Source organism: Dreissena polymorpha, chromosome 2, assembly GCF_020536995.1.
Source record: "Dreissena polymorpha isolate Duluth1 chromosome 2, UMN_Dpol_1.0, whole genome shotgun sequence".
NCBI classification, from domain to species: Eukaryota; Metazoa; Mollusca; class Bivalvia; order Myida; family Dreissenidae; genus Dreissena; species Dreissena polymorpha.
Genome location: NC_068356.1, coordinates 37725166 through 37752709, shown reverse-complemented (window position 1 = coordinate 37752709; position 27544 = coordinate 37725166). Strand labels below are relative to the sequence as shown.

The 27544-nt window shown below is 34.9% G+C and overlaps 1 protein-coding gene and 1 long non-coding RNA gene across 2 annotated transcripts in view; one reads left to right on the top strand and one right to left on the bottom strand.

The window, feature by feature from the left end:
* Window positions 1-90: 90 nt before the first annotated feature.
* Window positions 91-16250, top strand: LOC127870259 (uncharacterized). The gene is made up of 3 exons (XR_008044725.1): window positions 91-167; window positions 13454-13623; window positions 15963-16250. It is a non-coding gene; the product is annotated as an uncharacterized LOC127870259 (long non-coding RNA).
* Window positions 16251-19566: 3316 nt separating this feature from the next.
* LOC127866651 (trichohyalin-like) overlaps window positions 19567-27544 on the bottom strand; it is an 80942-nt gene continuing 72964 nt past the window's right edge. Inside the window, exons 8-12 of the mRNA XM_052407357.1 lie at window positions 26191-26349; window positions 25504-25845; window positions 24589-24668; window positions 23803-24027; window positions 19567-22214 (exon numbers count right to left, since the gene is read on the bottom strand). Of these exons, the coding sequence (XP_052263317.1) occupies window positions 22125-22214; window positions 23803-24027; window positions 24589-24668; window positions 25504-25845; window positions 26191-26349 (896 nt within the window). The 3' untranslated portion in view covers window positions 19567-22124. The remainder of the gene's footprint in view (window positions 22215-23802; window positions 24028-24588; window positions 24669-25503; window positions 25846-26190; window positions 26350-27544) is intronic.

The window sequence follows — 27544 nt, the reverse complement described above, 5'->3', positions numbered from 1 at the left end:
TCGGAGTTTCTCCCGTGGCGTGCCTCAATGCATTGCAAAACACAAAATGACGTCATTAGTGTGACAAAATGACGTCATTATACCAGCGGAATTTCCAGTTAAAACTCTTTTACAATGTAAATAAACGGTTTAAGCATAAATAAAAATAAAATGTGTTGGATTCGGTGGTATGTCGATTTTAATTCACTCGTGATCATAGAAAATAAAAAAAATTATTAATGATAATCTAAAAATATAATAGGAGTTTCGAAAATTTGTTCTTTTCATCGGTGAAAATAACAATTTGTTATTTTCACTGTTGTTATTTCTTTGCAGAAATGTGATATTTTATCATTAGGTATAAAAGAAAACAAAATATGTAATGGTTACATTACATGGGAAACAGGGTATGGCATGTGATAAACAATAGGTTTGTTTAACAGTATACAATGTAATAAAATATTTTATAGATCTAATTTAAGTTGTTTATCTATAAAAACCTTCAGTACACAAATAGCATCCACCATGCTATAGTTAGTTTTGAATCCGAACTGAGCGTCTGTGAGCGTGTCGTTTACAATAGCCCACTTTTTAAGCCGTTCGTTTATGACGACTGTAAACAATTTGGCGAAACAGCTGACTAACGTTATGCCTTGATAATTGTTAGGGTCGAATGAGTTTCTTTTTTTGAAAAAAGGTATAATTACTCCCATTGACCAGGATTTGGAAAATTACTCTTTTTCAAGGGAAGCGGACGACAACGAGCGAGGCAACGTATTGTAATGCGTATGGGGGTTAGAGGGTTAGGGTAAGGGTAAGGGTTAGGGGTCGGGTTTGGGTTAGGGTTAGCCTTAACCCACACCTTAACCCTTACCCTAACCCTAACCTAACCATAACCCAGGGTTCTCTCCCCTATACCATGCCTCGCTCGTTGTAATGGTCCTCTTCCCCTTTTTCAAGGATATAATTAAATAAAAATTTCAAGTGTTGTATCAAGGACATCCTTTCTTCGTATATAATATTATCAATTGAATGAGATTTATTTATTCCCAATAATTGTTTTGCCTTTCGTATTTCTTCCTTTGTAAATAAACTATCCAACTCTTCAAATGCCCCTGACGTCATTTTATCTGTATTGTGACGTGTTACGTATTCGTTAATATCTTCTTCTTCATCACGTCTATTTAGAGAAGATGAATTTTTTTAAATGTTCAAAAAGGCATCAATGTCAATATTATCACCCGGATTATTTAATAATTTCTTTTTAAAAAGTTTCCAAAATTATTATTTTTTTAAATCGCATTTCATTCATTTTATGATATTGATTCCTGTTAAATTTTCGCTTAGATTGTCTGCTCTGATAGATCTACTTATAATCTTTTTTTGCTATAAACATCACATATCTACTATGACCATCTTTATACAAGTTGTACCTGTTGAACGTCTCAATATATATATTTCGTTTTTGTTAACATACAATATCAAACTATTTATTACATGATTTGGAAACTGTGAGTATTTATGCCGTTGTTTAGCCTTCTTAAAGTATTTATTTCCGTTATTATTTAAAAACACTGTGAATCGGTCGACTATTTCATCCGTATTTAAGTTATTTTCTTTGCATTGATATAGGTCCTGGCATAACCGGTTAACTCCTGTAGTTATAACCCTTAAAAACTGATCACTATAAGTATTATCCCATTTAACGTAATAACTTTAAGCGTTTATATTATGAGCAGATATTTTTGTAATCGTTTTTAAATCAAATGTTAGTGGCGCGTGATTTGAAAATTTGGTAAAATCTTGAACGCAAAAACTCCTTATATGGTCAAAATAAGTGTAACTTGCTAACTAATAATGAACAACGCTTTCGTCATTATGCGTGAAACACGTGAATTTACCAACACTCGCATCGCTCCCTCCAACCGTTACATATTCGTAAATCAACAGCTTTGCATAACTCCAGTAATCTGTCGCCAAATGCGTTAGTTTTGTTATCATTAGTTATCCGAGGAATGAAAAGTTCAATTTCGTCATCTGTTGACTGAGATAAATGTCGATCATAGCGTACAAAGTCCGATTTCTGACCTACCCTCGCATTAAAATCACCACCAGCTAATACTATTTCTTTGTTTTGAAAATTTCATATTTCATTTTCTAATTGGAAAAATACATATGTATTTACCATATCGTGAAATGGTGAATTTTCTGGTGCAATACAGGTCAATACAATACACATATCTTCTGCATTCTGGAAAAACGTCTCATCTAACTTAACACATAATAAATAGTCGTGATCATTTTTAACTAGCTTAACGCCCTAAACACTATTCTTTTTTATATAAACTTAAATTCCTCCACTGCTACGTTTCGCACGTCGATTTTTATATTTTCTGTACGAGTGAAATAATGTATAACCTTGTAAGTCAATGTCACTGTTTTATTAGTCCATGTTTCACTTAGGAATATAATGTCAAACTTGTTTAAATATTTTCTGAAGTCTCTTTTGGTCCTTTTTTGCTGTGTTCGTCCTTCGATATTCCATGCGATGCATCGTACGACACTCTCGCTCCCGTCAATTCCTTGGTTTCGATGGCTCCTAGTAAAGTGTCCTGCTAATGTGCAATTTGTCACCAACGATGTAAGCCTCTTTTTGTTGTTTTCATGCCTCGAGCATAATGGGTATGAGGCGCCTCCGGGTTTCCATCATTTCCGGTGGATATTGTTGACTGACGCCATATGGTAGTTTAAGCTTTTTGTGGCTTAGTCTTATACGTTCCCTATCTGGAAAATAGGCGAATTTTGCGACTTTAGGTCGTGTCTTGTGTTGACTGTACTTGCCTATTCTACGCGCTCTGTGTATTTTGATTGTCTCTTTTGCACTCTCTATCCCCATTTTGGTTTCTATGATATGTAATACCTTATCTACACAGTCCGAATCTTTTTCTCAATTTTCGCTGGCTCGAACTTCAGGAATCCCAAAGAAAAGCAAAATGTCCCTCATGCTTCGACTTCTTATATCAGTAATATCATGCCTTACTTCTGTGTTCAATGTTTTCTGTTGTTCTTCTATTTGTCTTCTATTTGCTTTTAAGGCATCACATTCAGAATGCTTTTTGTTAATTTCTTCAATGTCCGAGGAATCATACTCCCTGCTGGGCTCAATATCCTTAAATTTTACCTCAATGTCATTGACACGTTTATCTATCTGGTCAAGACGTACTTTCATTGCGTACACAGATGACTGGATCCCATCAAGTTGTGTCAATTTATTGTCTGTTCTATCTAATCGCTGGATTAGTGCTGAGAATTGATCACTTGTCACAAAAACTGAAGACGTTTACGGTACATGGGACTATGTAGAGAACTGTGTAAAGAAAGGTGACGCCGATTGGTTCATCATTGGAATACAATTATACCCTGGCGATACAAAACTATTAAAACTCTGATTTTGATTTTGGATCGGGCCAGGAATATAACAATGTCCATTTTGTCTATTTTGATAGTTATTTGTGTTGTGTTGACCGTTTGCGCTCTGGATCGTTTGTGTAGCCATGTATGTGTTCGGTGATTGAACGTCGGCGCGCTTATTCTCTCTTTCTTTGTTCGGGGCGAACCTTTTCTCTTCTTGCGTTTTCTGTTATTTTTGTTATTGCCTCACATGAAAAGTCAACTGTTGCTACTCAAACATGCACATATATATCCAATTATATTCTACCCGTAAAAGTAATCTCTTTATCTAGCTATTTGATACTATTAAAATCCTTTTGTTTGCATTTTTATTTTCTCTCAAGCAAAAACACCGCCATTACCACGCATGCGCATGAAATTATTATAATGAATAATGAAGCAGCGTTTTCGTATCTGTTATTTTACGGTTTCGTATTTAACACGTTATCTTAAGTTGAGTCAATTATTTGAGATGACTGCCCTTCATTATTTGCCGCAATAAGCTATATTGATGTACGTAATTATCGAAATTTTATAATTTAAGCCATTGAATGCAGAAATTTACTACTTGAATGACAAACAACGCACACAGTCTATTGATCCATCAGATACAACTTTACATAATGTCACAGGAATGAAACGGCGCCCGAGTAAAAGCATGTTGAAGGTTGTCATTGAAAAAAAATCGGCTTGAACAGGTTCATTTGGGGAACGAACATTTCTTTCGGGTGCAGTCACCTTCAGATCCATCCCATTTGCGATCACAAGAGAAGTCCCAATATAACAAATCTATATATTAAAATAATGTAAACTCCATGCAATCATTCCCACGTTTTTAAAGCGCAAAGGGGTTTCTACTTATGGTTCATTACCAACTACCAGCAACTATATAGATAGACTATGTCTGTAAATATTTTATCAATATTAACATTTGTATTAAAATAGCCTGGCTAGTAGTCATGAATTTAACAGAAGTCGCCATTTTTATATTTTTTATCAGTGTAGCGTAGCAAAGTAATTTACCAACAATAAGAAAGTAAATATTATAATATATATACTATAAATAAATAAATAAATAAATAAATAAATAAATAAATAAATAAATAAATAAATAAATAAATAAATAAATAAATAAATAAATATAGGAGATAAATATTTCAGTATTATTATAATTATTTAATATGTACAAAAACATAACATAGATTTACAACATGTCTGAAGTTTAGACTTTAAATGCAACTTTTCACGATGCTAACATTAATTCCACAAATAAGTGACTTCATTTGCAATGCAGAAAAAATGCAATTTCTAATAAATGCGATATAAGTAGTAAAACAAACACAGCATGCAATAATAATGACGTTTGTCTTGCGACAGTCGAAAGTAACCCGGCAGTACGGTAAGTAATTCATCATCTCCAACACATGTTTAAAGTGCTGACCAATTAAAATGTTATCGATTTCATATCTGACTGGACACTACATGTATTCTATCACAGTACATGGCTGGATGCACACATGACAAGGGACTGAATATCACAAAACATACATCAATGTACACGTGAATGAAAACGAACATAAACTAAGGTATATGAAACCAACTAACCACTTCCAAATGGTATATGAACATTCCCGACGAATGCAAGTAGAAATAATAATATCATGATATGATTACTATTCGATCTAAATTGTTTCGAAACAGTTTAAAACGATTAACATACACATAAGACGTTTATAGGAAACAGTGAGAGTCCTACATTTAGTCTTAGTATGTCACACTTAAGTTTGAAACTTATGTGTCACTGCAGATTTTGATAAGCGCGCACACCATTAAAGGGGCCTTTTCACGTTTGGGTAAATTGACAAAATTGAAAAAAGTTGTTTCCAAATCGCAAATTTTCGTTTAAGTTATGATATTTGTGTGGAAACAGTAAAACAGAACATTTACCATGCTCTATAATAGCCATTATATGCATCTTTTTGGAGATTTAAAAACCCGAAAATTATAAAGCGTTGCAACGCGAAACGAATAAATAATTTGGAGAGCTCTGTTATTGTCGTTATATTTTGTGAAACTTCGAGGATTGCTTATAAAGAGTATAAAATACATTTAGCATTGTGTCCGGAAGGATAGCCGAGTTGTCTTAGTCGTAGACTTTTTACTCCAGGACTCCAGGGGTCAGTGGTTCGAGCCCTGCTAAGGGTTACCTTTTTTCCTTTAAAAAAAACATTTTATTCTTGATATTTTACTAGAGCTTTTGATATCAAATGTTTACAATAATCAATATAAAGCATTTAATGACAAACTTCAAAACATGCCACAATCTTTGAAAAAGCCCCTTTAATACAGCTTTCTTTTAAGCAGATCAATGTTTATTAGAATTTTTATATTTCAAAACATATGGGTTACATGATGTTGATGTTTGTAATAATTTTTTTTATACAAGGCTTGTTAAATCTTTCATACAGTCGCACCCCGAAAAAGATCGGTGTTTCTAGGGTTTTTCGTCCTGGTTTGAGTTACAGACGTACCAGGGTTTATGATTGAACATCTTACATGAAACTTTAAAATGTTTTTAAATGCCTGACGATATTTCGTTCCGGTTTAAATAAAAACGAAACTATTGATCCAGTGTTGAATAGAAAGAACTACCAAAGCACCGAAGTGTAAAAACAAAGACACTACTCTTTTTCTCGGGTCTGAACGTTTGACTAACAGGTCCGGAAACACGGACATCAAGTAGACAATGTAAGGTATGTGGAGAATTACAAATATAACACAAACTGAGATCAGTGTACTGGTTAATAAGCAATTTTTCTTACTAATTGAGTTTTTGGCTGTTAGCTGAATCAGTGAGTGATTACGTTTTGTTAACCTTTGAATAGTTATTATATAACATACAATAATAAACAACAATGGAGCAATGACACGATATACCGTTGAAAACGGTGCCCAGAAAGTTGAAAACAAATGCGAGGGATAACACACGACTGTAATAGGGTGGCGCAGAGTAGGCGCTGCGGTAAATTCAGTCAAATTTGGGACCGATATTAAGAAGCACAAATAAAATACTATACTTAACAAAAGTATAACCTTTCTGAATGAAAACCATATATCAAACATCAATGGAAATGAAACTGCAATTGTCCTTTCAAAAGTCCAGCAAAGTATTATATAATTTGATATCAGGGTTGATGTGGTCGACAAATACTGTGATGCACGACATGTGTATTCTGTCAAATTAAAACCGATCTCATAGAGATAAAATTGGCTGAACCGCAGCACACATGCACTAAAATCTGCAATGCTTAATACAGCTATATACAGTTACGTCCTTTCGAACGGTTTCACTTGAAGCGATAAAGCGAATGAGATAAGGTTCGTTATAAATCCAGGTGATATTACGTATTTAAAGTAAAGTCTAAATGAACGAAATGCGTTTAACAAGTCAATGGCCAGATCCGAAGAAGTTGCATTGTGACCTGTAGCTCTACTACGAATCATCACAAATGTCGAACCAGTTTTCGTTCCAATCCACAGGAACTTAATTTTGTCAAATCCAGCTGTTGTGTTGTCTGGGACAACGGTTTTGTCGACGATGGTATAAGTCTGCGCATTTGAATATCGCGTCAGGTGAAATATACGTAACAGTAAATACGCTGTTCTCGCCTTAACTTTCATTCTGTAAACGAATAAACGTTAGCTTATTTCAGAGATAACACACATTTTACAAATGTAACAAATATACGTCTTATTGTGTTATACAGTTTCTTAAAATAATAATACATGTTCATCCACTTGACTATACCAAAAATACGATACGTTAAACAAACGGTATTACAAAAACATGCTATTCAGGTCTTTATCATCAGGTTTTTCTGCATAAATCATCTGTTGTAATATTATTGTCAAACATTTACTTATGTATTGTTGTTTTATTTCACATTCAGTAATACCGGTTAATTATCGAGTATCTGAACGGATATCAGTTTATGATGTCTAGAATATAACGTTAATTGTCAAAGAAAAGAAAGTAAAAACTGTTACCTTCTGTGTGCGGTGATTGCTCTTTCTATAGCGAATATTAAAGAGAATATGCCGTTACATATCATCTTTATACCTTATATACACGACTTTCTTTGAAAAAAGTCATGTGACCGGAACTGTTAATGTATCAAACCAAGGCAGTACCACATGGTGTTTTGTAACATAATTAGTTTAATATATCAACATATTGTATTACCTAGCATATCTCAATCAAATATCTCAGATAACCGAAAACAATAGAGAATGTCGGCAATGACATTCGGAAAGGACCGATTTCGGATTACAAATGTAAAAATAATCGTTGATACTTGAATTCGTGGGTCAGCGGAACAACGAAATCCACGAAAATTCGTACCACACGAAATTTAATGGTTTTACAGTATTTATTGAATCTCTATTAGCTGATATATATAAATTTCAGGATAAGGGTCTGATATTTCTGTGCGGGGACTTAATTAGTCGTTGTGGGAATTTAGAGGATTTTATTAATGAAATTGACTGTGTCCCTAGTCGTAATATTGATGATTTTAATACAAATCATTATGGAGAGCTTTTTGATAGAGTTTTTAACAAATGTAAACTTGTGCATTTTGAATGGTCGTAATTTTAAAACTAATGATTTCACCTCAATCTCAAGTAAGGGGTGTTCGGTGGAAGACTTTTGTCTTGTTAAATATGATGACTTGCATTTATTTGACAACTTTTCTATTTGTAAAGCTATTGACCTAGTTGATAAATGAACTATTTTTGACGTTACACCATCTGCAAGTATTCCGGATCACTCTTTGTTGTCGTGGGACATAATGACAAACTTTTCAAAACAAAATGTTTATTGTGATAGTTCATTTAATGGTCAGGACAGTTATTTTGACAAGTTTGACTTCTCTAAAATACCTCAGGACTTTTTATTTGATCCAGAATTTCTTTGCCAGGTAAATGTACTAATTGATAAGTTAGATGTTGATAGATTTTATGATGAATTAATAGGGGAAGTGAAAGATAATATGTATGATAAGGTGCCTCTTAAGTCTATACCATTTGCGCATATTAGTAATACAAAGAGAAAACCAGGTAAACAGTGGTGGAATGACACCCTCTTTGTTTTGTGGTCAGAGGTTTGTAAAGCTGAACGTCTTTGGTTGAAATACCCAAATAAAGGTGATAAAAAGGTACTGAAATCAAATTATATTGGGTGCGTAAGAAGTTTGACAGAGAAGTTCAGCGTTGCAAACGCCTACAGTGGTACTCATTACAGAATTAATTGCTTATAAACGATTGTAATGTTAATCAGTCACAGTTCTGAAAATCTATTGGTAGAAAAGGGGTTGGTCATTGTAAGAAAAATGGTATCCCAATGGTAGTTATTTTTAAGTCCCCCATATTGAAAATTAATATATTTCAGAAACTGAAAATGTCAAATTAGCAATATTAAGTATGAATTATATCACGCGTATTTGCTAATTAATAGGGTATATTGGTATTTCCCTAAATTTAAAGGAAAAAACGTTTTATTTTTAAAAATCGCTTTTTATGTCAGAAACAAGTGAAAACTATTTAATGTTACTATTTTAATTAACACGTATCGATGCCACCGTTTGGTTGGTATGCACTTTCAATTAAAATGATTGATTAATGTCCCATACGTAATGTTTAATATTATTAATATCACTTTTATACGTAATAACATGGGGAATTTCGGAAGCCGCTCGTCGTCAGTAAGCGTGTTAAACATAAGCGAAATTCCAATTATAAAGCGCCATTCGTGTCAAATACATGTAGAAAAATGTTTCGTTAGTATTTTCGTAAATAGCATGGGTTTATACCAGTGTAGAGGTGTTAATTTATTACTAAAACCACTATTACACGTAGAAACAGGTCTGATTTCGGTAAGCGTGCAAGCGTTGGGGAGCAAGTTACCGGAATACCCGTTACACATAGCTAATGTTCTTCATAAACTATTCTTTTTTGCATTTGCATAATAAATATATGACACAAACACCCCTTTTACCAGTGTTATATGGGGTGAAAAAAGTCAATAAAAATCATCCGGAATATCGCGTAATCTATGGGCAATCTATAGGCAAAGAAGCCACCTTGGTGTTCGTTTGTCTATGTTTTCTAACCGCTAAGAAACGTGACTTAGTGGGCGGAGTGATCATCGTCCTGGCGAGATGTTATTTTATAAATGTCTGCCCAGGTACTACTTAAGAGTACCCCGGGTACTCATATGTTTATTACTATGTAACCCGGGTACGAAACATACGCTTGAAGTCGCTAGGCCACAATCCGAGGTACGTTTACTATTTTGTCCGTGCCTAATATTCTTTTAAGTATATTTCAGTATACCAGGGTAATTTTAAGTAGTTCCAGAATCAACAATGACGAATCGAGTCACACTGTGTTTTTCGTTATAATTTCATTATCAAAATGTATACCTATTATATCTTTTATAAGAACATGATATGAGTCTAACATAAAAAAGATTTTACTTAATAATCACTCATGTTACTTTATTTGATTTCACTACTTCTATTTGTTTAAGATTCTTGTGTTCTGACTTTGCGTTCGATTTAAAATATGGTGTGTACAGTTGACAACTTAATTAAATGACTAAGGTCTACTGTTCGATTATCCTCTCATGGGATGTAGAAGTGGACTGATTATTATTGAATTTATCGTGCTTTATCACTGTGCTATGCAATTGTATGTGAAAATGTATCGCAGAGGAAAAGTGTTCAAGGTGCAAGGCTCGAACCCATTACGCCAAAAAGCTAGGGCACGTACATTGCTAATATTATGATAATGATAATGTTTAAAATTTCACACCAAAGCTTTGTTTGTTCGGGTTTGAGACGACAGAGACCAAAGGTCAGCAGAATAACTTGGTGTTTTTACCTGGTTTTCTCCCCCCCCCCCCCCCCCCCCCCCTACACGGGATAGTTATGAAGACAATTTTTTTAAATTTATTATTCGTCATCTTTTTAACAAAAATGTGTGAATATATTGTGAGTTGTAATTGTTCAGTGTTGTGTTGTCTCTTTCAAGTGTCCAGTGATTAATTTTATTGACCGTGTTGTGTTTTATTGTAGTGCTATATTCCGCAAGTTTCGTATTTTCACTTTAGGGTTGAATTTTATTTTTACGTCTGCAAATATTAGGGCATTAAACTGTTTCTGAAAAAATATAGTGAAATTATTTTTTTACATTATAATCCCAAGATAATTGTTTATTTCACAATTATTAATTATGCTATATTGTCATGCCCTAGATTGTTTATGAAAACATGTGTTTATGTACATAGTTCATTTTCACCGTTTATGTTTTGCATCTAAATGACTATGTCACTGTTATTTAATGCTTTTATTGGATGCTGTGTGGAAGTCAGAGCTGATAACAGCCGATGCCTACCTTTTGCGCTTCTTTATTATTTGTAATATCCTTTTTAAAAGTCTCATTTTATTAGCGTCTGTTAATGTGGCAGCCATTTTTGCATAAACAGGAAGTTGATTTCCTGATGCTGACATAAGTGCACTCTGGGTAGTTTACAGTGACTACAGTATTTTGACAGACTAGTCATACGATATCATTTGTTAAATACTCGTATTCCTTCTTAAAAATTGTTTAAAAAGGTAATAGTTGTCTTTATAAATGATTTATTTATTTAATTGATATGTATTTGACTTCTGTTTCATTGTAATATTGTCAGAAATATCGTTTTAATATCAGTGACATTTACCGTGTCAAGAACGCTCAAATTCTATTGTGCGCTCTTGCGCGCTTTGCTGCGCGTTGTTTGGGCGATTTTTGTGCACAATTCATATGTGCGCTTTTACGTTATTATTGCACAACGTTATGTGTGCGCTTTTGGAGAGTATAAAAGGCACTGAAAATTCTCATTCAAGGACTCTGAACTTTGTTTTCCTAGGTGTGAGACCTATTTTATTTTTCTTATATAAGCATTAAAAATATAGTTTTCAATAAGACTTAGCTATTAAAATTAGGACTGAATTTTATAAATACTTAATAATTGCATTTGTCATCTTTTTAGAACATTATAAAATAGAAAGTGCAAATACTTAACATGACACATGTACGTGTATATTGCTGTATTGTAATGTAAATGTCTGAGAATTAATCTGTCTGTTAAGAAATATATACATTGAAAGTTGTTATTTATTTATTCGTTATGAATGAATAAAATTTAGAAAGGTTATAAATCTTGAGTTTGTATTTTTTGACAATTTAAAAACAACTGAGTAGGCAAAATGTTATTCTTAGATTACTGTTTATCAGAGTCCATTTTAGTTCTATGTTAAACTTGAACAAAAGCTTCAAGTTTGGAAAAGTTAAAGAAATTTAAGTAAAATCACAGCTACCGCTCGGCTCGTGACAATATATTATTTAAGTACTCTTAAAATAAAATCAGCGCACTTTGATTTTTGATCTATATTTCATCCAAAGTTTTGTGATTTTGAAGTTTCGGCAATGCGCACAATTGTTTGTCACTTGCGTGGTCTCTAGAAGACCGATTAAGCAGATATTCGCAGTCTTTGATATTTAATTTTTTATTAATTGAAAAAAAATTAAGATATATCATTGGAATTGGATATGCAAATTCAAATTGACATGAGCGTTTTATTGTCAAGGTCCTTTTCGTCTATCTGAAAGTGCAAACATTTTTGCTTAGAAAAACCTCGTTGGACGTCAATGGGTTTTGTCTATTAGTTACGATCTGTTCGTCATGTTACTTTGCTGTCACTCACAAACTGCCTTCTTCGAAAAATACATTTGCTCATCAAATTTAACTAACTATGTTAATGTAAGTCACATGATTCTTTTTTTTCAAATTAAGAAAGAGTGTCTCCCGAATAGTTTTATTTATATATAAAGCGAATAAGATAAGTTTTTAAATAGAGGATTCTTCTTGTATTGTCGTTGTAAGGGGAGAATTTATTATTTTTTTAACTTAAATTTATATTGAATTAAATTTAACTTTTTAAGTGGGAATATTTCCCTTGTAGTTAAAATATCTTTCTACCATTTTTCTATCATAATTCTTTGATCCTTTTGTCTTTTTGTATAATCATGTCAAAAACAGAATGTGCTGTGGACGGTAAGACAAGTTAGAATTTTTTTATTGTAAGTATAACTTAATTAATGGTTCTTTTGCTGTAATAAAGAAAATAGATATAGAAACTTAACCCAAAACCTTTCCTCAAACATTTTACCCGTTAACACCAATTCAACCCTCCTTCTACCATATGTAAATAAACTTGTCATCTGTTTAAGTACCTACATTCCTACAATCCCTTCTTTTTCATGGGAAGATCCTGTTCTTCTAAATGAAATATGATATTCTGAGGTTCGATTTTACTTCATTATGGTGGATACTCACCATCACAAGTTCTTCAATCAATTAGGAATTATTTGCGTGGCACAGCCCGCCAGATTGTTGAATCTTGTTGAATCTTCTGGTGCTGTTGAAAATAATTTTCAAAAAACTAGATGTGATTTTTTTCTGAACCAGCCAGAAAGGGGATTACACTGAAGGAACTTAATAATGCATCTAAAACACATGTGAAACTTTAACTTCGTGTGGTTTCAGATTGAGAGCTATGCTATCAAAGGCCTTCCAGGGTGGACATTTGCCACGGTCTGCCTAGAATGACCTTATGTTTGAGCGGCTCTGGGCTGCTTGCGGTCGGAGGTCTTTCAGAGCGTCACTATCAACAGGCTCGATTCTGGCCAACAAAATCATTAACTCCTAAGAGATATTAGACATAAAGTCAAAGAATAAAAACTTTCGGAACCCATCAAATCTAATACTCACTTAAAGTGCATGCCGAATCCAACCACTCGAAAACAAATAGCAAAGCATTAATAGCGTCTTACTTCTCAACTTGCAAATGCTCAATCTAGTTTTGACAGAAAGCGGACAGTTATAATGACGCGGCTTGACTCTTAGTTTTCTTTTCAGCATCCTCCACCACCACCGATGCAGCAACACTGTTTCCCTTGCCCATTGCATTATCAATAGACAAACCAATGTTCTTCTATTCCTCGTGGGCGTGGAAACAGCTATTCATGCAGATGATTGAACAAACAAACCACAAACGCCTAACCATACCTGCTAGTGGCCACAAAGAGGTCGGTGCTTTTCAATGCCAATATACTTTGTATTCCTTTTCAGAAAACAATTATCCCTTATTTGCATAAATTTTGATTGACGACTTAAATTGAAGTGACATTGTGTTTAATTATGTTCCTTGTATTGCCCTTCTTGACACTGCTTCAATTGTAACGTGTTTACCGTTTCTTCGGGATACATATAATGGCAACAAACACCAGTAGTATTTTTCAACGCACGGATTTTCCTGGGGCTTTCCTAAACCGTTTGATTAGATACTCAACTTCCTCAATTTAAACTTGAATCAATGAATATTTAGACTATAAATGATTAATAATTATTGTATTATTGGAATGATGAACGTTAAGTCACTTTACAAGCCGGTTTCATATGCCATGTGTGACTTGGGTCGACTTGGGTTGACTTGGGTCGACTTGGATTGACTTGGGTCGACTTGTGTTGACTTGGGTCGACTTGGGGTGTCTTGGTTTGACTTGGGTTAACTTGGGATGACTTGAGTCACTTTGGGTTGACTTGGGTCACCTAGGGTCTCTTCAGATGACTTGGGTCACCTCGGGTGTCTTACACCTATAGCAACGAATTTACGTTATGCAAGGAAGACAATCGGTCAGTGTAGTACAAGCGACAATAAGTAGCTTGACAGACTTAGGCTGACCTACGAGACCTGACACGTGCACAAACTGGAATGGAAAGCTGTGATCCGGACTAATATGAGTCTCAAGCTTACCCAGCAAGCTATGGTATTTTATGCTCAAAGTTGCTTGGGTCACCCTCACTCAAAATGAATCCAAAGTCACAGAGATGTCCCTGGCTCAGGCTGACCTAAGAGACCAGAAACGCGCACTGTCTTATATTACCAAAGGAGACCTGAGACCCGGACTAATGTAAGATATGAGTCTCAAGCTACCCAGCAAGCTATGGTATGTTATGCGCAAAGTTGCCTGGGTCACCCCGACTCAAAAGGTATCCAAAGTCACAGATACTTCCAATGGTATATGATCTCTAATTACTGCAACGTATTTAACGTTCGGCAATCGAACGCAAACTTTTCTGCTCCTCGAAAAGGCTTTACAAACCGACAGTTCACGTGACCCGCTTGCTAAAGACATCACCCACCTATTTCATTTCATGAAAACACAACCCTACCGTTCCAAACATGTAATTGTAGAATACTGCGCCTATATTATGTTATACATATTGTGCATCTTTATAACCGACTTGTATTATTAAATCATCAAATTATGTACACGAAAATACAATTATCAATACAAAATACACACGCTAATTGCGTGGAACTTACCGAAAAGTCGAATGCTTGCCCGCGGGAAACGTTCTTTCTTTATAATGAAAATACTAGGAATTAACTCAAAGAATAATGAACCTAAAGGATAAAACGCCGGCAAAACTCGTCACACAATCCTCCTCACTGTTTTTCATTCATTGTCTCTATCTCATAGACGAGCCCTTTTTAATAAACATAAGGTGTTAATTTGAATTTTGCAATGGCAAACTGTTATCATTCAGAAATTCTTGGTTTTATTGAAACTGTAACATATATTCCTGTGCTGATAGTTACCTTGACATTACTTTCTTTGGGTTTGCCTGATGCATGGCAGATTGCATTCAATACACTTGAATGTAGTCCAACAATTATCTTTTCTACAAACTAGCAAATTACTGAGGTTAAAACTTAATGAACCAATCTCTGTCAATGTAATTGTATAAGGTCTGAGTCACAATATAAAGCAAGTTGTCGCAGAAAATTTATCCGATGAAGGACTTTTAGTTGTCAATCCTCACGTGGTTCAAGTCCCATAACATGGTAAGTGTGCCACAATTCCTGTGACAGTAAGTAACGATTACTGCCAAATCGGTGTACAAAAAGCCCCAAACACCCATAATTTTTTATGTGGTGTGAATGTAGTCACTGTTATTGATGATATTACTCGGACTCCTATTTATCATTATGTTAAATCTATCTAAAAGGTTTCTCAGGCATTACAATAGTTTCGGTCTGTCGCTTTAGCAGATTCCCGTAGCTAAACACTTTTGGGACACTGGAAACATGTATTTTCTCCATGAGCAACTGATATTGGTCATTGCAACTTGGTCAAGAATCACATCAACCGTTATCACAATTGATGACAATACTCCCTTTACGCAGCTATACCGTAGGATCCCCCCAGGAATGCTGCAATTCGGTGCTATCCGTGAGAGTAAATCCCCTTACGCATCGAATTTTGTTATAGTCCGCAAACATATTTTCTCCGTTTTGGTTTTCACATGCTAAATTCTAACAAGAACGATGCCTACATGTTTCCCACTTTTGATGACACAGTTTACCTACTTGTGGGTTGTAAGTAAGAAAGTTAGACCTACCATGTTGGTTTGGGTACCATGTTGGTGTGTTTACTATGTTGGTTTGGGTACCATGTTGGTTCGGGTACCATGTTAGTTACGGTACCAAGTTGGTTCGAGTACCATGTTAGTTTGGGTACCAGGTTTGTTTGAGTACCATATTGGTTTGGCAAGTCAATATTGAGGAGGAGGACAACGCCAGTACTGCATTTTCAGTTGGTTATTTAGGGTGCTCCAAATGCGAGCGTGTGCTATTCAGTCTCGTAAGTTCAAGTGCAAGATTTCAACGTTATATATACAAGTTTTTAGCAATCTGCTGCTGCATGCATGTCTTGTTTTCATAGATGACATGTTGATGTTTTCATAGATGACATGTTGATAGTCATATTATTTTTTTCAACATTTGAAGTCAATGACTGCTGCATTCAAGGGACTCGAAACTCATGGGCTCAAGTTGAAAGGTTCAACGTGTGAGTTTTTCAAAAGCTCGGTAACATATCTAGGACACATTATTTCAGAACAAGGTATTGCAAAATTCCCGTAGCCATGGGTAATCCAGTTGCTGAGCGGTTTAACCGTACCTCGCTTTCCATGTTGTGTACTGTGTGTGATGAAAAGAAGTCGTGATGAGAAGTCAAATTTTAAAGACTACATCTTTTCATTGGTACAGGCGTTCATCTATTGTGAGATTGTGTAATATTGTTATTGTTCTACGGTTATAAATGTCTCTTTTATAGTAAATATTGTACGCAATTGTTTAATTATTTAATGTTAGTGGTGAAAGTTGTTGTTTATTCTGTGAATACATTATAGGCACCATAACTAGTTGCATTTGTTTATTTCATTAAAATAATATTTAAAATGCGATTTTCTCATTTAAATTATATACAAATCCTACTGTTACTGTTTTAAAATAGTGTTTGTGTGTGCACCAAATTAACATGTTTAAAATTTCTATGAAGTTTACACATTTTTTAGTTTTGCCTAATGGTTTGTTTTAATTTTATAGATTTACGGTCATGGACCATGGGAGACAGCTCGTATAAAGATTAAATATAAGTTTAATATTAGTTACTCCCTTTTGACTATTAAGCTTATCATTATAGTTCATTTTACTAGTGTATAATTTAATCATTTATGTTTTAATTGTTATTCGAGGTTCTATCTTGTTTGGCAAGGCCTGCCCTATTGATCCTTTACCAAGATTGTACCTTGTACTAAATTTAAATTGTTGTAATTGATTTAAAGTTCAAATAGAGACATGTTGAAGAAAGAATGGTCTGTGTTGGATAGGTCAATTTTACATGGAGTGTAAGTTTTTCGGATACGGAATAAGAAACTGTTCCTTATTCCTTATTCAAGCTAAACATATTTGATACAGGGGTTTAAAGAAAAATAATGCATACCATTCTTAATGTGTATGATATAATAATGCAATCTTGTACATTTAAACATATGCGTTTTTATTTTTAATGCAGGTCCTTTTTTGCGGTCGAATAAGGAAAAGGGAACAGTTTTTTATTCCTTATTCATGCCGAATAAGGAACTGGATTTTTCTTTTTTAAACATCAATGAAATTGATCCATATATATATATATATATATATATATATATATATATATCGGCTCCCACGACTTTTAATCGTGCGCCAATGTTGAATGTCGTCGGATGTCACTAAGACATCCTAGAGCGAGAAAACGAGCTTTCGGAGAATGAAAATCTATTGAAATAAAACCACCCAATTACAGCTATTTAAGGTTTGTTTTGTAATTGAATAAACAACAACAACAACGAAATACAGAAGCATTTCATGGAAACTTTCCAGTCTAATAGAGGCACCTTGGCCGCTGCTTCCGGTTCAGTCTCGTCTTTATTGTGACATATTGGCATTTGGTGCGGATACAGAACGCAACTGTTATGCTTAGAACGGCGAAGGACTGTCTACCATCAAGACCATTGCCGTTTTTTTATCACACGGTCATTAATCGTGTGCTGAGATTGAACGTCGCCGAATGTACCGTTGATCTGTATGAGCGAGAAAACGCGTATTCGCACTAAACAATCTAAGAAGAAATCACACTGAGAATGAATCTGAAGCAGCGGCCAAGGTGCCTCTTTTAGATGGGATGGTTTCATCGAAATGTCTCTGTATTTCGTTGTTGTTTTTTTTTCAATTAAAAACCACATTTTACATAGCTGTAATTGGGTGGTTTTATTTCAATAGATTTTCTATCTCCGAAAGCGCATTTTCTCGCTCTAGGATGCCAACGGTACATCCGGCGACCTTCAATTGAAGCTGTTCTCGGTGGTAATCAGTCCTCCTTTTAGCTAGTGCAACTGGTTACTGTTTCCTTATTCAGTCGCAAAAAGGCATCGGGTTATCATTACAATACCGAGTAAAGTAGATATGTACTGCAATAAATATTTTATTTCATTTCCAACCTACATTTACAGTGATTTTCCTTGATTTATTTTTCTCTTTATTAATATTAATTTATTTGTTTTGTAAAAAAAATACCATGCTATTTATGCGACTTGATATAGGAAATAAGGAACCAGTTCCTTATTCCTTATTCAAACCGAACAAAGAACTAGGTTTCATTAAATATCACAAACTGGAAATATACTGTAGTTAATATTTTGTGTACCAAATTTACCTTTACAATGATTTTTGTGACTTTTCTCATTGGTTCATTTTGATGTATTATGTATAGAGCATTCTAGTTCCTGAAGAACTGGTTCCTTTTTCCTCATTCAGCCGCAAAAAAAGGTACTGGGCTATACATATAAACCCACATGTTTCAATGTACAAGATTGCTCTTTTATATCACATATATGTAATATATTGTTATATGATTCGGGTTTTGTTTATGTGAAGTTAGTATTCGAAGTAGATGTTGCCGGTCCGATTTAAACAAGAAATCCTATGCACGCGCGAATAAGAAACATGCATTTGTAGCGTAATACATATAGTTATTGTCTTCGAGTTGTTTTGTTTTTAATTGCTTAAGAAATGTTTGCATTATTTTTATTTCAAAGCATATATCAATATGTTACGCGTGAATACGGAATCGGGAACTGTTCCTTATTACTTATTCAAATAAAGAATAAGGAACTAGGAAAAAGGAACCAACTTACATTTCATAAAATGTTGACATTTTCAAAGTGGAACAATACAATTTCGCAAGTACTTGTGAATCTGTATACGTGATTCATAGGCCAATGGTTACAGTCACGTCAGAGTCACTATCAATTGACTATGTATATAATTTTATATAAAAAATATATGTGATGATTTAGAAGCCCAAATTATCAAATAAGCATAACATAAACGACCTAATAATAACAGTCCTTTTAAATACACATCAAATGTACAATGATATACTGTAAAGAAAATGTTCATGTTTTACTGTTTTACCGGTAAGTGTAGTCGATTTTAATATTCAGTATTAGTAATGATACCTAGATTGTTTAATACTGTTTTTGACACGTGTAAATCATTGACAGAACTTTTACCCCGTTCTTAGACGAATATTTTTCTCTACTGGCACATATGCTTTGACATTTTTATACAAACAAATGCATTGTTATGTACAGTTTATTATAATAAATTACACGGTAAACTGTCAAATAGTCTTTGTTTATTTATAATACACTGACAATAAACTACAAAAATACAGTATCGTAATATTTCACAAAAACATATACATGTATATATTTGAAACGAACAATTACAATATACACAGAGCCAGAACTACATGTAGTATAAAAAATGTTAATGGATGCGTATAGCTATGTTTTAACGAATCACGCGAGAAAATCGTGTCAAGTGTGTGCCCAACAGACAAAACAGGCAGACGAGCCCTGGACATTTGCTTCGTTTAAACTTGCTTCTTCTTGTCGAAACTTTTAAATGGAAATGTTCATGTTAAATCCAGAATATATACCATATATGATATTATAAACAATACATGATCAACACTATGGCGTAGTTATTTCACGTTCAGTGGAAACCTCTAGAATATGTTGTATAGAAAATGCAATACGTGTACAAAAACATGGCTATGAGCATCCAAGATCAGGGAATAAAAAGCACATTTAGAATACATAAAACAATCGAACCGATATATCAATACAATAACATAAATATTAAACAGTCTGATTAGTTTTACTGCTGCCCGTCATTGCTCTTGTCTGAAACTTTCTTGAGGACAATGACGCCACTGAATACTTTAAGTTGATTCGTGTCATACAGTACCATACACTTTGAAAAAATGTTTTGCTGTGAAAAAAGACCTTAAATTATTGTCTTCACAAGCAAGAATACTGCTACTTGACTTACAATAACTAACAACATGACACCATCAATAAAATGCTGTATACTGTGTTACATGCGTCATGGTAATTGCTCTGTAACAACTTTTAGTCATCGTGCAATTGTTGCCCCAAAAATCACACCGTATTTGAAACAATGTCCGTTGTTTCTTACAAACAAAACATTTTCAGAAAGTGATTACAACGATAATTTATATGCAATATAAAGCAAATACCAGTTATATATAGTATTATACAGAAACCATGTTAATATGATAACATTTTTTTATCATCAATAATCTAATAGAATAAGTTTTGTGTTGATTGAGTATGCAAGAAAGAGACCCAAAAATCAAATAAGGCACATACGTACCAGTATAACTTATCGATGTGTACAAAAATGGCGTTAACTATACTAATATTTGCTAATTGAAAAAACAGTAGTGAATTTGTTTAATTATAATTTTTAGTGTCTCAAAAATTTACCCAATACGGAGACATAAATGCAAAAGCGATTACAACGTTAATTACATATAATTATAACAAATGTACAACATATACAATTTCACTGACACATTTAATATGCATCACACAATGATAATCGTAATATACAAGCAAGTTTAAATTCAAGCATTACAACTGCTTTTGTGTCACAAGGCAGATATGACGCCATGCAATGATATGACCCATGTGACGCGAAACGTTCTTACTAGCTGTAATAACGGAGTAACTTAAGTGTCAAAAAGCAGCTGATTGTGAATTATTAACGCAATTCCACCTAATGGCCTTGTTTACACGACTCTGGACAGTACGTAGTTAATACCGACAGATACAAAATGAAAAGTTGGAAACCGACGTGTGTTATGCCGTAACACTCTAAAATCTGTAGCACAAATAATGAATCAACATTTCGATACCGAGGATGTTAAAACTGATGTTGCCAAATTTACGCTTCAATTTAAAAAACCGTTTCATTTTGGTTTCCTCTTATCAAAGTATCAGCGTATTGTATAAAAATGAATCACATAGTTATTAACCTATTAGTTTTTTGTTTGTTTTTCACATACATTCGGTAGGCCCCTTTTTTAAATTTATGTATATTTTGATGTTATGTTTTTTGGAAAAAAACAACATGTTTTACTGATGCAAAAGTAGAAAATGCGAACGTGTAAATAAACTGAAACAATACACCTCTAAATTAATGAGTCATAGGTCACATGTAATTATAGAAATGTTACGAAATTGAACCCAACTGTCGGGTCACGGATCAAGGGTCAGCAGTTAAAGGTTCACAGTGACATTTTCTAAACATTTACCACTGAAAGACAAATGGTTGTACTGGCTTGGTTCAGAGAACACCGCACCCTTACCAGGGACATCATTTTTAATTGGAAACTGCTACCAAAAACAAGTAATTCTATTTGTTTTTCTCTTTCTTACGGTTCTCGCGGAAATCAAAGTCTGCCCATTCTAAAATGAGTATTTTTTGCTAGTATAAGCAGAGGTAAATGTTATTAATTAAACAGTATAGGAAAGTAAAACGGAACATTTTTTTCCTAAAAGAACTTAAAATATTCATTAGGTTTATAGTTTGATAGTTGGTTTAGTATCATATTTATAAAACTACTTTAAGTACATGTACCAGTATTAATTAAAATTACATGCGGAGAGGAATAAATTATTTAAAAAAGCAAGTAAGTAGAATGTTATCGTATATAAAGTAGGACAGCTTAATGACATTCTATTTTCCATAGACATATATACTGGTAATCAAGTAACGTATTAGGAATGTTCCTCGCACTGCTGCGTGTAGCGTCAGTTCCGGTGGTTAACCGGAACTGTAGATGCAGGTGAGCTGCCGTTGGGTGCCACATCTCTTGGAGGCGCACGCAAGCTGGGTAAGGGACCGGTCTCGAACCTAAAACAATAGCAGGGTGTGGTTTGGATTCGGCTTTTAGGGTCAATTGATGAATAACTTTATTCTTGTTTAGCGGCAGTGTAAATACATTTTTTTCCTTTCCTGTGCTGTTAATTTACACATATATGACAAAACAATACATAAAACAAGTGCCTATATAAAATGTATAATTATGTTCAAACATGGTCATTTGAAAGTGCCTAATGTTTATTTTCTAAATCTATTTTTAGTAATGTTCGAAATAGCACAATAGTATGCATGTGTTTATAAAAGACATTTAAAAAATATATATACATGTCCATTTTCGAAATTACATGTAGGTGCTAAGTAGAAATTCGAACTGTTGTTGTCATGCCGATAATAAACACGCCCGCATGTAGCTTTGTATGAGGACATAGGCACTTCAATTTAAATAACTGATTTTCCAATACTTAAATCATATCAAGTTACTTGATAATGGCGAATGGTTAACACTTTGTATAGTTGAGATCTTTCTATCCACAATACCAAGTTGATACCTAATATAGTTTGTAGGATATGCCTTCGAGAAAATTTATATGTTATAAATCAACTACTGGATTTAGCTCTCACATTTGGAAGAAGGTATGAGTTATGGCTCTTTTGCACTGCACGCATCCTTGAATGAGATCAATTTTTTTAATAATACCTCAAATACTTTTCAATATGAGCCCGCAAGAAAGATAAATATATAATCTGAAAAAGGGAAATAATTAAAAATTATATGGAAGCAAAAGTTATGGCATGTCAAAAGAGATGTTACGACCTATGGAGTTTAAAGTTGATGCCTTTTTAGTTTTCGAGCAACAAAAACTAATAAAAAGTAAAAAAAAGTGATTCTAAATTTTCTTATTGATTTCAAGGCACATTTCGAGCACTTTTTTTTAAGGTCTAGTACTTGGCAATTGCAGATCTCCTCAAAAAGAAAAACACACCAATTAATTTTCAAGTTAATACATCTGTTATTATGGTTCTTGTTCATAAACATTAAATGAGATCTACTTAGGTTTGGAATTAAAAGCTGAAACAGAATCTCTAAAAATAAGATAGAGTGAGTCTCCTAAGTGGGAGTTATGGCTCTTGTGTACTGCACTTAACATAAATGAGTCGTGTTCTGAGAAAACTGGGTATAATGTATGTGCGTAAAGTGTCGTCCCAGATTAGCCTGTACAGTCCGCACAGGCTAATCAGGGACGACACTTTCCGCTTTTATTACATTTTTTCTTTCAAATGAAGTCTCTTCTTAGCAAAAATCCAATTAAGGCAGAAAGTGTCGTCCCTGATTAGCCTGTGCGGACTGCAAAGGCTAATCTGGAACGACACTTTACGCACATGAATTTTGCCGAGTTTTCTCAGAACCCTTACTCAAATAAGATCTAGCTATCTCTGGAGTTTGAAGTTTGCACCTCTGTAGTTTTAAAGATATGATCCGGACAAGAAATCCGATGGCCTGACGGCCATACGGGAAACCTGAAACCAGTATACACCTATTATAAAATCGCTGTGTTGGGGATTAAAACAAGTAGCGTTCAATACTTAAAACGGCAAACAATCACACTAGAACCCGTACTATAGTGTTATGGTTGCAGAGGCTTTTGTCGTAAGGGGTTCGACAGCCGTACTGTAGGGGACGCTGCAGATCATCGCCCTCGGCGCCCCAGCGGTACACGACGTTGTAGACCTCCTCGCCCGGCTCAGCCTTTCCGAAGTTCGTGTGGCAGGTGATGGGACCCGGGTACTCGGTCTCGCAGCGAATCACGTACTTTGCCCAGCGCTCCAGGTGGCTACTCCAAGCCTGCGACGAGAGAGAGAAATAGAAGTAGAATATTTGAGCCGCGCTCTGTGAAAACGGGGCTTAAGGCGTGTGCGTGAAGTATCGTCCCAGATTAGCCTGTGCAGTCTGCTCAGACTTATCAGAGATGATACTTTCCGCTTGTATTGCATTTTGTGTTTAAAGGAAGTCTCATCTTGGTAAAATTCAAGTTAAGGCGGAAAGTGTCGTTCCTGGTTAGCCTGTACGGACTGCAAGTTTGAATACTATTAATCTGTGTGAATCAAAGCAGACAATAAAACGAGTATTCAGTCCTCAAGTTTATGTATTATTATATTGTACATGTATGTTAAAATAAAAACGACAGACAGCAATAATCGGCTCAAAATGAGTTACAGTCTAAATTAATCCATTTCATCGATATGTTTAAATTTCTTTAAATATAAGCCATTTATTTGAAAATCCGCAAAAGTATAAAAAGACGTTAATAAATTCGCGCAGATAAGTAAAATACTTAATACCGCCACTTTGTGTGTGCGTAAACCAAATGGCAAAGGCTAGCAATGCAAGACTGCTGAGACTGACCAGGTCTTTGACGCCAGCTTCCCTCCTCAGGATATTGTGGGCGGATATGGTGAAGAACTGTTCCTCTCCAGTCAGTTCACCTAAGGGACACAACCAGGAGTGAAACAATGAAGTAAACACGGAAAAGTTGTCTCCCTCAAACATAAATTATTATTACCATTGTTAATATTTTTAACATTTGTATTATTGTAATTATTTTTGATATTTGTATGATGATGTTGATGATGATTATGATGATGATGATGATGATTATGGTGATGATGATAATGAAGAAGAAGAAGATGATGATGATGATGAAAATGATGATGATGATGATGATGGTGATGATGATAATGGCGATGATGATGGCGATGATGATGATGATGATGATGATGACTGTTTTTATTATTATTACTATTCATTTTTATAATTATTATCATCATCAATTTTATTACCTTTTTTAATCATTATCTATGTTGCATCGTTTAAGTTCTAGTACAAGCAATTTCAGCTTATTTATGACTTTAATTTAACTGTAACAAAAAAACCAATGTATATAAATTTTTGAATTAACACCGTTATTAAAATAAAAAATAACAAAGAATACCACCAAGAGTGAGAAAACGGCAACACTGCGAGGTAAATGTCACACTCTCTGTTCTCTGACACACTGTACGGCTTGTGACAAATCTCATTATTCATTTAACATATTTGTTAAAAAATGACAACTGAGCGTAAGATGACAGCATTTTAACACAAAACCTTCATGGCATCTTAACATTGATATACTAGCATGTTATGCCGTTGTTTACATATCGTTATGCAGTCGTCGTTATTTATACATTTGAAATGTCTTCCTACATAAGGCTATGTAAACAGTTTATAATACATTTAATCACAAGTAAGGTACGCTCGTATCTAAGCTTGGGATACAACCTTCGTTACTAGTTAACGCTAACGCCTCATAGCGTCTGCGTTCCTCTTCAAGGCGATGCTGACGTCGACGTAATTCCTGGACATACTGGTCGGTCCCGTCGGCCCGGCGTAACTCGGCAACCTGGTTATTGTATTGCTCACGTCGACGTAACTCCTGCTCGTGGTTATTGTATTGCTCGCGGCGACGTAATTCTTGTTCATAGTGCCAGCGGCGTTCTTGGCGTTGACGCATAAGGTCCTCGTAATCGCGTAAATAACGTTCATACTCACGTCGACGTAGGCGTAAGGCGTTATCATACCAGTCTATGTATCTCTGATCATACGTGGAGACCTGACGCTTTTCTGTTACAACCAAATGTTAGCATTTAACACACAAACATTTCTTTTAGAACTTGCGAAACACGATAAATCCAATAGCGTGCATAATTAAAGAAAAGTCAACAAATTGTTATACAATCAACAGAGATCAAAAACTGACACACTACATGCACATCTGTGTTAATTGAATGCATTATTTACATTTAATGCTTCAAACGTCTTTGTTAGCAATACATGTATGAGCGTTGTTTCCATGCACCAAATGAACGTTTAAAAACAACAACAACAACGCGGCACGCAACTCATTATTTAAACCGAAATACACCCCACACCTAACGGAAAGGTTAGAACAAACATAACGCTACGTACTTCTTTTAATTCCAGTGACGTCAGACTCATTGACCGTTGTGACGTTGGCAGCGATGAGTTCTAGCGTATGCACGATATCTTCCTGCTTCCGGTCCAGGTCAGCCTCGTTCTTCTGTTCAAACTTCTCGATGCGCCGGATATTGCGTCTGTCGTCGCGACCTTAGAAAATGAAGTTATTCTAAGAAAGATAGTAAAAAGATGTTCTTAACGACTTTGTTCGAATATCAGTATTCATAATGTTTAGAAGATTTGAGCTGAGGCAAATTTTCTTCACAGACAAACTGTTGATTGAGTTTAATTTGTATTATCTCATCATTCAATGCTAATCACACATATTTTACAATATCGATATTGTACCAACCCAGACGTTCACGCTAGAAAACGTTACTGGAACATATTGTAAAGTGATGTATCGGTACTCACTTGGGAATGGTATAGCTCGGTTGTTAGGGGTGTACACAACCACAGTACTCACTTGGGAATGGTATAGCTCGGTTGTTAGGGGTGTACACAACCACAGTACTCACTTGGGAATGGTATAGCTCGGTTGTTAGGGGTGTACACAACCACAGTACTCACTTGGGAATGGTATAGCTCGGTTGTAAGGGGTGTACACAACCACAGTACTCACTTGGGAATGGTATAGCTCGGTTGTAAGGGGTGTACACAACCACAGTACTCACTTGGGAATGGTATAGCTCGGTTGTTAGGGGTGTACACAACCACAGTACTCACTTGGGAATGGTATAGCTCGGTTGTAAGGGGTGTACACAACCACAGTACTCACTTGGGAATGGTATAGCTTGGTCGTAAGGGGTGTAGTCAATCACAGTACTCACTTGGGAATGGTATAACTCGGTCGTAAGGGGTGTAGTCAATCACAGTACTCACTTGGGAATGGTATAGCTCGGTTGTTAGGGGTGTACACAACCACAGTACTCACTTGGGAATGGTATAGCTCGGTTGTAAGGGGTGTAGTCAATCACAGTACTCACTTGGGAATGGTATAACTCGGTCGTAAGGGGTGTAGTCAATCACAGTACTCACTTGGGAATGGTATAGCTCGGTTGTTAGGGGTGTACACAACCACAGTACTCACTTGGGAATGGTATAGCTCGGTAATGGTATAGCTCGGTCGTTAGGGGTGTAGTCAACCACAGTACTCACTTGGGAATGGTATAGCTCGGTCGTTAGGGGTGTAGTCAATCACAGTACTCACTTGGGAATGGTATAGCTCGGTTGTAAGGGGTGTACACAACCACAGTACTCACTTGGGAATGGTATAGCTCGGTTGTTAGGGGTGTACACAACCACAGTACTCACTTGGGAATGGTATAGCTCGGTTGTAAGGGGT